The sequence below is a fragment of the Strix uralensis genome, chromosome 2 (genome assembly GCF_047716275.1).
Source record: "Strix uralensis isolate ZFMK-TIS-50842 chromosome 2, bStrUra1, whole genome shotgun sequence".
Lineage (NCBI taxonomy): Eukaryota > Metazoa > Chordata > Aves > Strigiformes > Strigidae > Strix > Strix uralensis.
The window spans coordinates 123,241,660-123,254,939 of record NC_133973.1 but is presented as its reverse complement, the minus strand read 5'-3'; the positions used below and the strand labels follow the sequence as shown (position 1 = coordinate 123,254,939).

The 13,280-nt window shown below is 41.1% G+C and overlaps 1 protein-coding gene across 1 annotated transcript; it reads right to left on the bottom strand.

Annotated features, from left to right (window-relative positions):
* Positions 1 to 4,751: 4,751 nt before the first annotated feature.
* LOC141940262 (stromelysin-1-like) lies at positions 4,752 to 11,658 on the bottom strand. Its single transcript, XM_074861038.1, has 10 exons — positions 11,554 to 11,658; positions 11,166 to 11,410; positions 10,544 to 10,692; positions 10,319 to 10,450; positions 9,297 to 9,458; positions 8,125 to 8,344; positions 6,930 to 7,063; positions 6,231 to 6,390; positions 5,273 to 5,376; positions 4,752 to 5,081 (listed from the first exon to the last, which is right to left on the bottom strand). Exons 1-10 carry the CDS (start codon positions 11,656 to 11,658, stop codon positions 4,981 to 4,983), a joined length of 1,512 nt encoding a protein of 503 aa, XP_074717139.1. The 3' UTR covers positions 4,752 to 4,980.
* Positions 11,659 to 13,280: the final 1,622 nt, after the last annotated feature.

Sequence of the window (13,280 nt, the reverse complement as noted above, 5' to 3'; positions counted from 1 at the left end):
CACTGTGTCGGTATCAGAAGCATCCCCAGAACACAACATGCCTTGTCGCCATCCACAGCAGGAAATGGGGGACTGCTAGGTATGGGCAGCTGAAATGGGCCCATGGCAAGGCTGGTGGGACTCTGCAGGGGTTGTCTCATCAATGAGGACTGAATTCTGACCCTGAGAGCAGACACCTAACTGAGGCATTCACATTAGGGCAGAGACCCCCTCCCTGGTCCTGAAAGGAGATGGACAGGCTCAAGAAACACCCCAGACTGGGGCAGATGAGTCAAGGGGAAGCTTTTGATAATGACTCTACTCACATAGTTAGGTTAGGTGTCCCTAAGTGAGTGCATGAGACAAATCTGAAAATTGGGTGTAGAGTTCTCCTGTGCAGCTTACACACCCACAATACCTCTCTGCAGAAATAGCTTTTGGTACTTACAGCTCCACTATAGCTTTCCAACTTTTTTCTCTTCCCACACAGTGTCTCTATGTGTACAGTGTCTCTATGGTTCTAGAGAAAGGAAGTAACCTTCCAGCCTTTAGGACTTGATAAATTTTCCTCACTCATGTTTCTCTAATGAAAGGGCCATTAGAAGCCATCAAAAACACCTAGGAAGCTATTGATGAAATTTATACAGATTTCTGATCAGCAGACTTCTCAAATACATTGTTTTCTACTCTGTCAACCTCTTTCTCACTTTTCTTGATATTATTCACCATTTCCCTCAATAGATCAATCACCTCCTGAAGCATTTTCCAATCACCTAGTATATGCTTTACGAAGAATATTCCATAACCACAGAGATCTTTGATGTCATTCTTTGAGGTGACTTCATGCAGAAGTAGTACAACATATAATGACAATCTCTTGTTTTGGCTTAAAGAAGTGAGTGTGAAAATTGTTATGTTCTCCTTCTTTCAACCTTTAAAAGTGCCTGGATAATCTCTTAAGATTACCCTTATCTTTCCCTCTTTCAGTCAATCTTCTGCCTTGGATGGATTCCCACAGCCCCAGCCCCTGCTAGCTGTACCAGAGAAAGACATGTAACACTGACAAGAAGTGTTAAAATATTGTTCTTTTTTGGCAAGGTTATTGCTAATGTACAGTTTACATATTTAAAAACTAATGCATACTGTAGTATAGAGAAAAGAAAAATGAAAGAGCCTCATCAGGACATAACTACGTTGGTTTGTTCTGCAAAAGACAAGGGCTTAATTACGCGGAGCTTGAAACTGCCCCACTCCTCTGCCTTATGCACCCTTGGTGTCCTGGCCAGGCTGGACTCCAGTGTAGCAGTGTAGGAACCCTGGCCAAAACCTGGAAGAACAGGATTGTGCACAGGAAGCTTCTGAGCTGCAAAACTGCAGCTTCAGCCTGTGCTGCCAAAGAGTGGTGCTTAACTCAGAGCCTTTGGCACCTCCTTCCTGGCTGTGCTGCAAACCCTCAGACCTGGCTGCACAAACCTAGACCCAAAAATATCTTATTGCTGATGAAGACAAGTGTGTGACCTACTTCTGGCTTTTATATAACAGTCATCCATCTCCAGCACGGTAATGCTGACTCACTGACAGAGCCCCTCTTGTCCCAGTCAGCTTGCACACAGGTCACCCTTGCTCTCCAGTGCTGAGTCTTCAGGGCCTCCTGGCAGCTTAATTCTTCATTTTCTTCTTGCTTGTGGCAATGTTTTCTGTCCCTGTGAGTAGAGTCTTGCTTTGTATGCAAAACCTGCCCAAAAAGATCTTAAATCCCAGGCACAGAGAACAGCATTAGACATCTATTTCCAAATTTCCTCTACAACCACGGCAACTGTCTTGAAAATTAGGCTGTCTTGAAAATCTCCTGCATTTCCTCAGGAAGAAGAAATGCAGGAGATTCTTGCCCCAATATATCCAAAAACTTCTTTTAACACACTCATTCTCCTTACCAAAAAGCAACTTCTGACAGTTGCTGCTAGTGGGTCTAAACCAGTCTTTCAGCTGCAGAGCGAGTGATTGTGCCCGAACTGTCGGATGTCCAGGTCTGGAGCCCATTGCTTTACCATAGCTTTAGAAGTCCCCAGCATATGTGACTGAAGTTCCAGGAGAGCAGATGCTCCCCAGACTCTTTGCTTCTTGTCCTCCCGACATTGTGTGCTAGTATGTACTGTTACAAGCTCACATAGTTTATACTCCATAGGGGCCTTATTAAACTGTCAGTGAAGTCATTAAGACACTGATGCCTGAGTTTTCCTGTACAAGAGATTGCATCTGGGACAACAGTTGTGCAGTCAAGAATTCCAGGTGTAACTGGGGGTTTTTGTGTGTGTCTGTTTTTGTGTGCTTGGTCTCAGACTCATAGAAGATGAGTACTTGAAATTATGTTTATGGATAAATTTCCCCTGCTGCTATCCAAGAACCTTTAATTCCAGGAATCATTTATGAGTTATAACAAAATATGAGTTACAAGAAATTTTCAATTTATGAGTTACAAGAAATCTTCTTTTGCCCACTAAGTGTAGAGAGGCACCTCCAGCACTCCTGTTTCCAAACCCGTCTGAATTACATCTTTTTATACCATTTGCCAGGAATTTAATTGCTTTTCCCAAACCAAAAGTAATGTTCTTTCTTGCTAAAGTTTAAGACATTAACAAAGCAGAAATAAAGATAGAAAATCCATGGTTAACACATCTCACCAGTCCCCTTGTCCAGGTGAAATCCATGCCATGTTGTCTTCCATTTATGGTCCAGGTTAGACCAAAACACCAGACACTCTAGATTCTCCTTCACAGCCAAGTAAATATCATTCATTTTTCAGATACTAGTAGTTTAAACTAATTAATACCTAGAGGTGGGGGAACTCTTTTAGTTTAGCTGTTTCCTTGAGGTCATAACTAAAACACAATACCAGCCTTATGTAAGAGAAATAAGTTAATATAATGGCCAAGGTGAGCTGTTGTAAACGTTGTCAGTGTTCTGCTTTGCCATTGTTGAAATGTTCTTTTCAGTTCCTCCTTAACAGCTTTCAAGTCTTAGCCACCAACTAGAGCCTAAAGGCCTGATTTCTGAAGGTAGCCCTCACATACAAGAAGGTATCTAGTTAGGATATCAAAGTGTATAGGCATTTTTAAAATCAAAGGGAATTAACTCCATTATTTATATACAAGCAGGACTCACAAGAGCCCTGCCCAACCCTGGAGGTATCTAAAGTCCTTGGACTGAATTTTCTTCTGGACAGGCTGTGTACACAGCACAAGCTATTGAGAAAGATACTGGGAGATGTTGAGGAAACACCAGTTTTCCTGTGTCTCTGCCCTGCCTGGACTGCTGCCAGGTGAGCTCACCCACTTGTCAGTCCATGACTTCACCATGGTGCACCACTGCCCTTGTGGCAATGCTGAACTGTTCAGTCCCTACTTTTAAGCCCTGCTTAGATTCATGGCTTAATTTCTCACCTAGGTTGGGTTTAGACCTTGATTTAGTGGTGCTCACTGCATATCTAGCATGGCACAAAGCATGCATGAGGAGCAGAACATGGCAGAGAAGAGGTTTTCCAAGATCAGACACGGCAGTGTCTTGGCTGCCCATCCTCGGTCTTGTCTGCTAGCACAGTGGGTCTGTGGGTACACTGTGAGACACATGGCTTCCTCTGGCCCTGATGGATGGTGGACAGATGTTAGTAGGTGTTTTGACCAGATCTGAGGGTTCTGCCCTGTGCAGAAGACTGGGAGCAAATCTCACCTTTGTCTAATGGGGTTTGAGCTGTGGTCACTGGAAGTCTGTCCTCATCAGCCATTCCTATCTCCTCTTGCTGCCTTTGCCTGTCCTGCTAGAGAAAGAGGAATAATGAGGAGGATTCAACTTCCTTGTGTAATCATATCATCAGAGCAGTGTTGTAAGAGATGTGATCAAATACCTGCAAGGGGAGGACAGACTTCAGCCAAGTTTTCTTACAGCCCAAGGGGTGCTTAAGTCACTGATCTGTTACCCTTTGAGGGGGACCCAAACAAGGTGGATGGAGGAAGCGCATGTGCTTTTGACTCTGTCTCACCACTCTTCCTCTGGAGGATTTGTCTCTGGTAGTTACATGAAAATCCTGGGGTTTTACCTATCACTTTGGCTTGTTTGGGAAGTGGTTCTTGTCAGTGGCTTTTTGTCCAGCATTGTTGGCTGGACTGTCAGCCTTGACTCCATTCCCATGACACATGGTGATAGCTCAACAGGTGTAATCCCCTGACTTCTTAGGACCCCATGACCATATCATCACTTACCACCCTGCCTGTGTGCCTCCATTCCCAAACTGGACAGCTACCCTTCTCTTTGGTCACTCTTATCCTGCTGTACCAGTGAGTCTGCCCACCAAAACCATCCACAATGTCACTGTGGTCCTCCCAGCCCATTGCCATGTTTCCCATCTACCAGCAGGCACCCATCCCCATCCCTGCCCTGACCCCTCTGTCCCCATGGCATGGAGTCATGGCAAGTGAGCTACAGCCACCGGTCTCTCCATAGACCTTCCCACACCATCATGTAGGATCTCCTCCTACCTCTTCTGCCTCCCCCACATTGTTTCTCTCTGTTGACCTCCTCTGTCCCCCAGGTCACTTCTTATTGCCTGTTGAAACTGCCCACCTACTACTGCTTCTCTTTAACCTTCCCCCATGGACCCTAAGCCCTGCTAAAAATAGTGGTGGGGTCCTGGTGCCATTCTGGCTTGTGTCTGGTTATATCAGATGCCTTGTCTCCAGTGGACTGAACCAGAACACAAGAACACTGCTATACTGGAGCAAAATACTTTATTACTCAAAAACAACTTGATTAATAAATAGTTGGAAAACAAAATAAATAAAAACTGTACATTAAGTTTTACATTTTGAAGGTTTTAAATTAGAACTATCAAAGGTCATAATTTCAGACTTGGATGCACAGTAACAGCTGAATGATATTGTTTATAACCAAAGAACATGAAAAAACATTTCTGGTACAAATACAGCCCTGCACCATCACTTAATTTTTCTAGCAATTAAACCAGCTGTTGCTCTTCATTATACGGATGAGTTTCCTGTTCTTGATGTCAACCTCATACTGGTTTGATCCATGGAAAAAGTAGAAATGTCCTAGAATTGGAAGGACAAAATACTGGCAAATTAATATTTTCTTTTTGCATACTTATTGATATACACTTGCTATTTTCTTGGGTGTTTTTAAAAAATATCAGAACAAATATATATGTATTTGAAACACATACTTTTTGGGGTTTGTTTGGTGGTTTTTTGTTTTGTTTTTAATTATATTTTAAGTTATTTACCATTTTTCTGAAGGACAGCATCAACTGCGTAGCCAATTCCTTGGAAGTCAGCTGCTATTTTTCTTGGATATCCCCTTTCCATTGATTGGGTATTTTCATTGAAACTAAATAAAGAAATTGCATGAAAACAAGAAAAAATCTTGTGATGTTCAATGTTGAAACCAAGTGGAATTTTTACTAAATAAGCCTACTCCCAGCTAAAAATCCAGTAACTGTGTGCATCTGTGATCTCATAGAACTCTATAAATCCTGGCTGTGTGAATATTTACATATTTGGTGGCCTATGCAAGGCTTTTTTCAGAACATCAGACTAAATAGTTCACTACCATTCCCTAAGACTGATAATAAGGCTGGATGGGCCTTATACTGAGTAATAAACTTAAACAATTATTCAAACCAAATATTTTAATTTTACAGCATCCAATCTATGAAGTGACTTCATGAGATGAATGTAAACTTCTGGTGTAATAATACTCTTTCAAGATAATATTATAGATTAATTATTAGGGCTAATATTACTGCTTATCTGAACTGTTTCTTAAAAAGCAAATATTTTAGTCTCCTTCCATAACTTTCTTAATAGATTTTTCATTTATAAATTTCAGAGAACACTTCTACCCCTTAATAGCTACTGAGTGAATACATGACATGATGACAAAGTCTACTCGCATTATCTTTTTATACTAAGTTCATGTAATACTGTTTCCTAACGAATAAACAAAGTTCATTTGTCTGTTAATCACAGACTGGTAGGAATAAATAGATGTTGTATTTATCTCAGGTGTTACAGACTTTGTTCTATGAAAAGACATAAGTAATTGCCTCTGAGTTTCAGCTTTATACTGGCTGTGAAGGCTGACAACAAGATGCCATAAACTTACTGTACAAATACTAATATAACTTGACATTTTAAAAGCTATTTTGATTATCTGCTGTATAAAACAGAAATGAACATTACCTCCAGTACTTGCTGCCTACAAAGAAATAGGTTTTCTTCGTATTTTGATCATGAACAGCTGCATCAATTTTCCCAACACTGGTGGGGAAACCCAGGTTCTGAATAGGCTTGGGGAAGCCTGGCTCTATTCTGTAGCCACTGACAGCCCAGTACTGGTCATCTGCAAGAAAACCAGAAAAAGTTAGTAGGGATTCCTGAGGAGGCTGAGCTCCTTTTCTTCAAAGCCCCAGAGCTTTCTGTGTAGTAAATACCACCAAATAGCACAAAAGTCCAGCTGAGAACATGACCCTCTAGGACACACATAAGTTTGAATATTTCAGAGCTGTTGGATTTTCCACTTTATATAGTCATTAGAGTATTATATACTCAATAGCTAAAATTCAACATATTTTCTAGGTGTGTGTCACACCTTTAAAAATGTATTTAAATAACTTAATGTAGGCAATCAATTTTATCTCAGCTATGATGTCTCTCACTGAAAAGAGTAATATCATATTGTACAGGGCTGTTGTGAAACAGTATTTGTTAATGACGGTAACAGCATTTTCAAACTGAAAATGGATTTAAATATTAAGAATATCTTATATCAGTACTAGTACTAGTATTAGTATAATATTATTTCATTATTATTACATAACATTAGCAGTACTATTATAACTTCATTCATAAAAAGGACTGATGGATATGTAAGAAAAATACCTTTAAAAAATACCACTCGATCCTTCTTGTCAACCTCATAAGCAGCATCAAAGCCAGCTGCCAGTGGTGGCCAGAATGAGGAGATGGTGTCGTGCTCAATGTCTGAGAAATATGGACTTTTGCGCCAGACGTAGCTGATAGAAATGAAAACAGCACTGTTTCATTGTCTGTATTTCACTAGGAGATCTGTAGCCCAGAAATGTACTTTAAATCCTACTGTCTAGGTGCTGGATCCAATCCTCCCTATGAGGCAGAGTTATCTTCCCTTTTGGGATGCAGTGCTTCGCTTTGCCCTGTTGTCTCATAGACATTTTCCCTTTACTACAGGTTGTTCTGAGGTCACAGAATGGTTGAGGTTGGAAAGGACCTCTGGAGGTCATCTTGTCCAAACACTTGGCTCAAGCAGAGGCACCTAGACCTCTCCACAGGCACCCTGATAGCTTGCCCAAGACAACATGTGATGTTCATTAAACATTCTTGAGAAACATGTTAAAACCCAATTTAAGGAGGAACTGCTCCTTCCTCCTCTTCTCTGAAAATTATTACGTTTTTAAGCTACAATTCTTTATCATGTGTTTTAGAAGGGAAGTCAGGTGCACATCATCAAAGGAAGTTTGTTCAATCAAAACACAATTACCAACCCAAGAAGTGGGTGAAACCCTGGGCCTGTTGTGCTGTTGTCCCTCACCAGGGTGGATGTGCCCAACCAACAACCCACTACAGTGCCCAGTGTCAGAGTGTACCCAAAAAATGGACACCTGTGACAGCAAGGGCTCCCTACAGACAGTACTGGGCTGCGGTCCAGTGCAAACTCCTAGGTCAGAGTGTCACTAAAAGTCAGCAGTGACATTTTCCACAGCTCCCTGACCCACATGGGGGATGGTGTGACAAGGATGGCACTGCATGCAAAGCAGCTTCAGGCTGAGGTGTGACACTGAGATTATTCAGCCATGTACAAATTTAACAGACATGGGTGATGATGTATGATGGTTTAAAACATTTTACTCACCTGTCAGTAAACCACATTACTCACCCAGCCCAGCTGGGCTAGTAAAATTTTGTAAAGTTGCCCCAGTACTTTCAGAAAGAACTATCTTCCTTTGTAACCAAGGGAAGATAAACTCCTTGAACTGAAGTTTATGCTTTGCTTTTGTGAGTCTCACAAAAAGGCGTTGCTAGAAATGAAAGCACTTACCTGCCTTTGAAGAACAGTATTTCCCCACGAAGGGTAGTGATAGCATCAAAAGTCAAATGAGGATCACAGTCCTCTGGTCTTGTGGGGGTTTTGGAAGGTGTCATTTCTGTTGGTTCCTCCCGGGGTGACACTTCAGTTGGTGCTTCTGCAGATGTCATTTCAGTTGGTCTTTGTGGGGAAAAAGTTTTTGTTGGAAGTGCAGGAGATTCCCTAGGGGGTCCTTTGGGAAATAGATAAGTATAGAATTGGAAGGTGAATTAGAGTGTTTCATGTTGCAGAGCTTCAGTATGTACTGTATGGAGCCAAATCTATAGGTTTCTTAAGGTTAAAACTCAACTAGTAAATTAATGCTAGGGAAAGTTCCTGGGCAATTTAACTTGGCTATCTGTGCTGCTGACTGTTAAAATGGTCTCTGGAATTGTTTTGTCTTGACAAGTTGTTGGTCTCTTAATGCATTTAGTCAATGCATTTCCAAAAGGCAGTTGTGCATGTAACCACCCTTTTGTGGAAGTTAAGAGAGTTTAATACTACAGACATGGGCTATTCCTCTGGTGTCATTGGAGAAAGGCTCTTGGACCTTTTGACTTACTGGCATGGATATAGTCCACAGATTCCATTTTGCAGATGTAGACTCTTAGCCACAAAGAAACCAAGAGATTTCCTCAAAAATAATATCAGGAAATTAAATCTCAGTATCCTTCTTGCAGTAGAATCACAGAATCGTCTAGGTTGGAAAAGACCTTGAAGATCATCCAGTCCAACCATTAACCTAACACTGACAGTTCCCAACTACACCATATTCCTCAGCACTATGTTGACCCGACTCTTAAACACCTCCAGGGATGGGAACTCTAACACCTCCCTGGGCAGCCCATTCCAACGCCTAACAACCCGTTCTGTAAAGAAATGCTTCCTAATATCCAGTCTAAACCTTCCCTGGTGCAACTTGAGGCCATTACCTCTTGTCCTATCACTTGTTACTTGGTTAAAGAGACTCATCCCCAGCTCTCTGCAACCTCCTTTCAGGTAGCTGTAGAGGGCGATGAGGTCTCCCCTCAGCCTCCTCTTCTCCAGACTAAACAACCCCAGTTCCAGTACATTTTAGCTGATGGGTAAAATTAATTATAAATGCTTATCTATCATCCAAAAGAAAAATTATGCTTCTTGCTTACCATAGAGGGCCTGAATGCCATCAATATCATCTTGAGGAAGCCTGTAGTCCCTGGTATCCCTAGCCATATATATAGGATACATCAAAGCACCGAAGACATCAGAATGACCAAGACCTAGTGAGTGGCCCAACTCATGAGCAGCAACAAGAAATAAGTTGTATCCTAAAAAAAATCCAGCACAAAGATCAAACACTGAATACATTTTCTTGCATGACAGTGAGATACAGGTGTGATCCTCTCATGCATGATATATTGTTAACGGTCGTAATAAAACAGCAAAATCTAACTATGTCCTGAGTAAGAGGTTCTCTGGCATCTTGAAGGAGAAATCAGTTTTGAATTCCAAACATTTATTTCTCATGGGGAAAGGAATCTGGGAACAGTTTTTGTTCATGTTGCAGAAATGTTCCTGCCAACAAAGAATCAAAGTTTCTTTAATGTTAATAATGACTGAAAACTGGGTGAGAACATTTTAGTCATCCGGTCAGATTTTGGGAATCATAAATGACATGGAATTCACCTGGTGACTACTTCACAAAGACCAGTAACATGTAACATCATCCCTGGACATTGCTGAAAACCAGAACACTGCACTGTTATATTTAATTGTATTTGCCAACAAACTCAAGATTTTCTTTTTCCTTTGCAGAGTTTAAAGATTTGCATCACTTCAAATCAGGAAAAAAACCCCCAAACCTGAGAGCTTAATATTACAACTTTTGAGGTCATTACCTGAGGGTGAAAATTCCCTGCCTTACAATGTCATGATTACCCAATACTGCTGTTTCATGCTAATCTCATTTCCTTGACTAGGGTTGTAATTGCAGTCTGTGCATTAACTTCAGGGGACTGCCATGACTGCAGCCTGGGTCAAAATATGCAGAATCATTTTACTAAATTACACTGACATCTTATATCTCAGTAAATACTGGAACTACTGCCACGGGATCTGTGATTTGCAGTGTCTTCAAGACAACACTGTCTAACAAAAAACAGGCAACACATTATTTAAGGTTACCTACCATTATAGGTAGTAAATTTTGTCCAGTTTTCATCTTCATCAAAGTGGGCATCTCCTCCTATCCCATTGCCGGGGGGGTAGGCATGAGCCAGAGTTCCTCCTGGACCATCAAAGGAATAGAAGTCACCATGAACTAAAAAAAAGGGAAAAAAAGTGATGCTTTTCATCATCTCTGTAAGAAAAAATGACAAAACCTTATCATTCCCAGGCCAGGGAGTCCACTTACATCCAGATGCAAAGGAGATCATTATATCTGCTTGACCAGTGAAGAGCCTGGTGAATCTCAAAGGGGTGACACTGCTCCAGAGTTGCAAGGCTTTTGCAATTGCTTCCTCTACATCACTTTGCAGCATGTCTGGAGTGTAGTTCAAAATCCTGTGAAATAAGGCAAAAGGAATTAAAAACAACCAGATCACATGTGGCTGGGGCACATAGTATCAAGATCAAATATTTTAGTCAGTGGTTATTATCATTTATGCATCTCAAGTTGCTTATTTTCAAATTATTTGCTTACATAACAAAGGAAGTTTTCACAATTTTCTTTCTTGTCTTTCAGAAATCCTAATATATATATTGTATCCCTTCTAGTCACTGAGTATATTATTTAGTAGGCTGTTAACTAGCTAATGTAAACTCCTTTTTCTGGTAATTTCATCACTGATTGGAAGCCTAAAGTAAAGGATATGAATAGTCCCCACATTCATGGCCCTTTCATCCTGAATGGGGCTTTTAGTATGGAGAAATACAGGAATGGATTAAAACACTAAAGAACCTGTTGGCATTACTTCTGCCTGGTATTCACAAAGCTTCCCAGTTGTGTACAGAGAATCATCTTTAATATATGTTACCGATATGTGACATCTTCTTTCTTCCACCTAGGGCTCTGTGGGAAGGTGCTGTATGAACGGACATCTGGTATTCCACATCTAGGCTGCTTCATAATGTCCAGCGTCTCAGGATTCAGCTCCCCAGTCACCTCTAGCCCAAAGAATGATTGCATTTCTCGGATTTTGTCAGCCATGTGATTGAGGTTCTTTGTTTTAAAGAGAGAATTTTTCTCTTCTTTAAAATCATAAAAATTTTGCAGATATTTCTGATGGGGAAGAAAAAGCAACAATTTAGAACATAAACGTTTCTTTTCAAATGCAGAGAGTTGTTAATAAAATACATCACTAATACATCACTATATTCTTTTTCTCAATAAAGTATTTCTTAAGTTCTGTCTGTAGTCCTTACCTTAGCCAATTGCATATCTTCTTTTTCTTTTTCTGGAACCACTGGGAAAGCACAAGAACATGCAACATATAGTAACCCAATGAAAGGAAGGATCTTTGTCTTCATCTTTGCCTCCCTGTCCTATCAGCCCTTGCTAGAAGACCTCTCAATCTCTTCTTCTGTCCAAGGCTCAAAAGTGTTTCTCTATTTATATCAGTTGTGTGCTTGCTAAAGTCAATAACTGCATGACTCAGTTTATAACATCCTCTGATTTCCCACAGAAACACAGAAAACAAATTCGGTTTTAGAAGCAAGCTAACACATGACAGTTTACCTTGCCCAAAACCCCCTGATTTCGCAATCATATTATTAGACAGTATTTTTTTTTCTTCATTCCTTAACTGGACCAGTATTTTAAACTTACAAGTATCTGAATCTATAATCAGTCACCTGGATAAAAATCACCTCATTTTTCAGAGGTGCTAAAGGGACCTGGGTCTTTGTGAGACACAACAATCTGTTGTAGCACGTGATAAGGGACCTGTAGGAACTGCCCCTCAATTTTCTCAGTGTGGCATCCATGCAGCACCTCAGCATGTAAGGAATGAACTCCTTCCTTTAGCCCAGTTTGTCCTTGATAATTTTAGTGACATAGCTGATTATAAAAATGACTTTTATCTATTCTCTTGAACCTGATATCCCAGCATGGTTACAGAACCATCATTTGTGCTGCTATCAGGCCTGTGTAATCACAGATTTATGGTGCATCCCCTTGTTCTCCCATTCTCACTTCAGGCAACTCCCATACCACAATGTAAAGGTCTTAGTAGAGCACCCCAGATCATATAGCCCAGTCTGCATAGTCTATCAGCCAAGGGCATTTTCACAACCAAAGAAGAAATGGCAGAAACTGCCTTAGAGAACTAAAGGCACCTTGGGGACACTGGGGTCTTCAGACGAACTTTTTAATACATGTCTCCAAAGTCAGATGTAAGATGACAAGGATTTGAGCTGTAGATTCCAAGTTCCCCAGTTTGTCAGAAGTCTTACATTTGGTTCCTATGTCCTCTTCTGAATGTGGTGCATTGCACTTTATGCAGGGGTTGCAGAACTACTGTCACTCAGTTCCCTCTTTATTGCCTGTCATTTCTGAGACATCCATCCTTTGAAGCAGAATTCTCCTGTGTTGACTTAGTGCCCAAATGCAAGTTCAAAAGGAAAAATATGAGCTAAAAATAATCTACTTATTTTTGAACATGAGAAAAAGAAGGAAAAGAAACCACTTTTCCAGTGAAAGCAAACATATTGGAAACCAAAAAAACAACCCTAGCACCAGAGCAGCTGAGCTCTGCAGTCTGTGAGGTGGCCTGGGGAAAAGACATGGCCTCCTTCCAAAGGAAACTGGAGTTGAACTTCCCGGCTGGAGTAGGGTCACACTGCATGCATGACCCAGGTCAAAGCTCAGGTCCTTGAACCACTGCATTAAGTGGCACAGATGTTTATGTCTCAGGCTGCAGCTGGATGAGGGCAGCTTTGCCAATAGCTCACTGCTGCTGTATTGGGGTGCTCCTGCTCCTCCTGTCCTGGGCATCACTCCTTCTGATATCAAGTGTGTCCTCAGTCAACTGATCCAGAGGGCTGAAGCTACAAGAAAACAGCTCAACCCCACCAATGATAGTTTTCTGCTCAGGTTAGCAACTGCACTGGCTCCCTAAGAGGTGAGAAGAGCACCTGAGCCATCATGAAGG

What these genes read in the sequence shown, in the direction of transcription:
- LOC141940262 (XM_074861038.1), bottom strand. Translation starts at nt 11,658, where the DNA reads ATGAAGACAAAGATCCTTCCTTTCATTGGGTTACTATATGTTGCATGT. An exon ending in AAGATATGCAATTGGCTAAG is followed by an intron (nt 11,411 to 11,553) that starts GTAAGGACTACA and finishes CTTCCCCATCAG; the next exon opens with AAATATCTGCAAAATTTTTA. An exon ending in GATCTCCTTTGCATCTGGAT is followed by an intron (nt 10,451 to 10,543) that starts GTAAGTGGACTC and finishes CCTTTTTTTTAG; the next exon opens with TTCATGGTGACTTCTATTCC.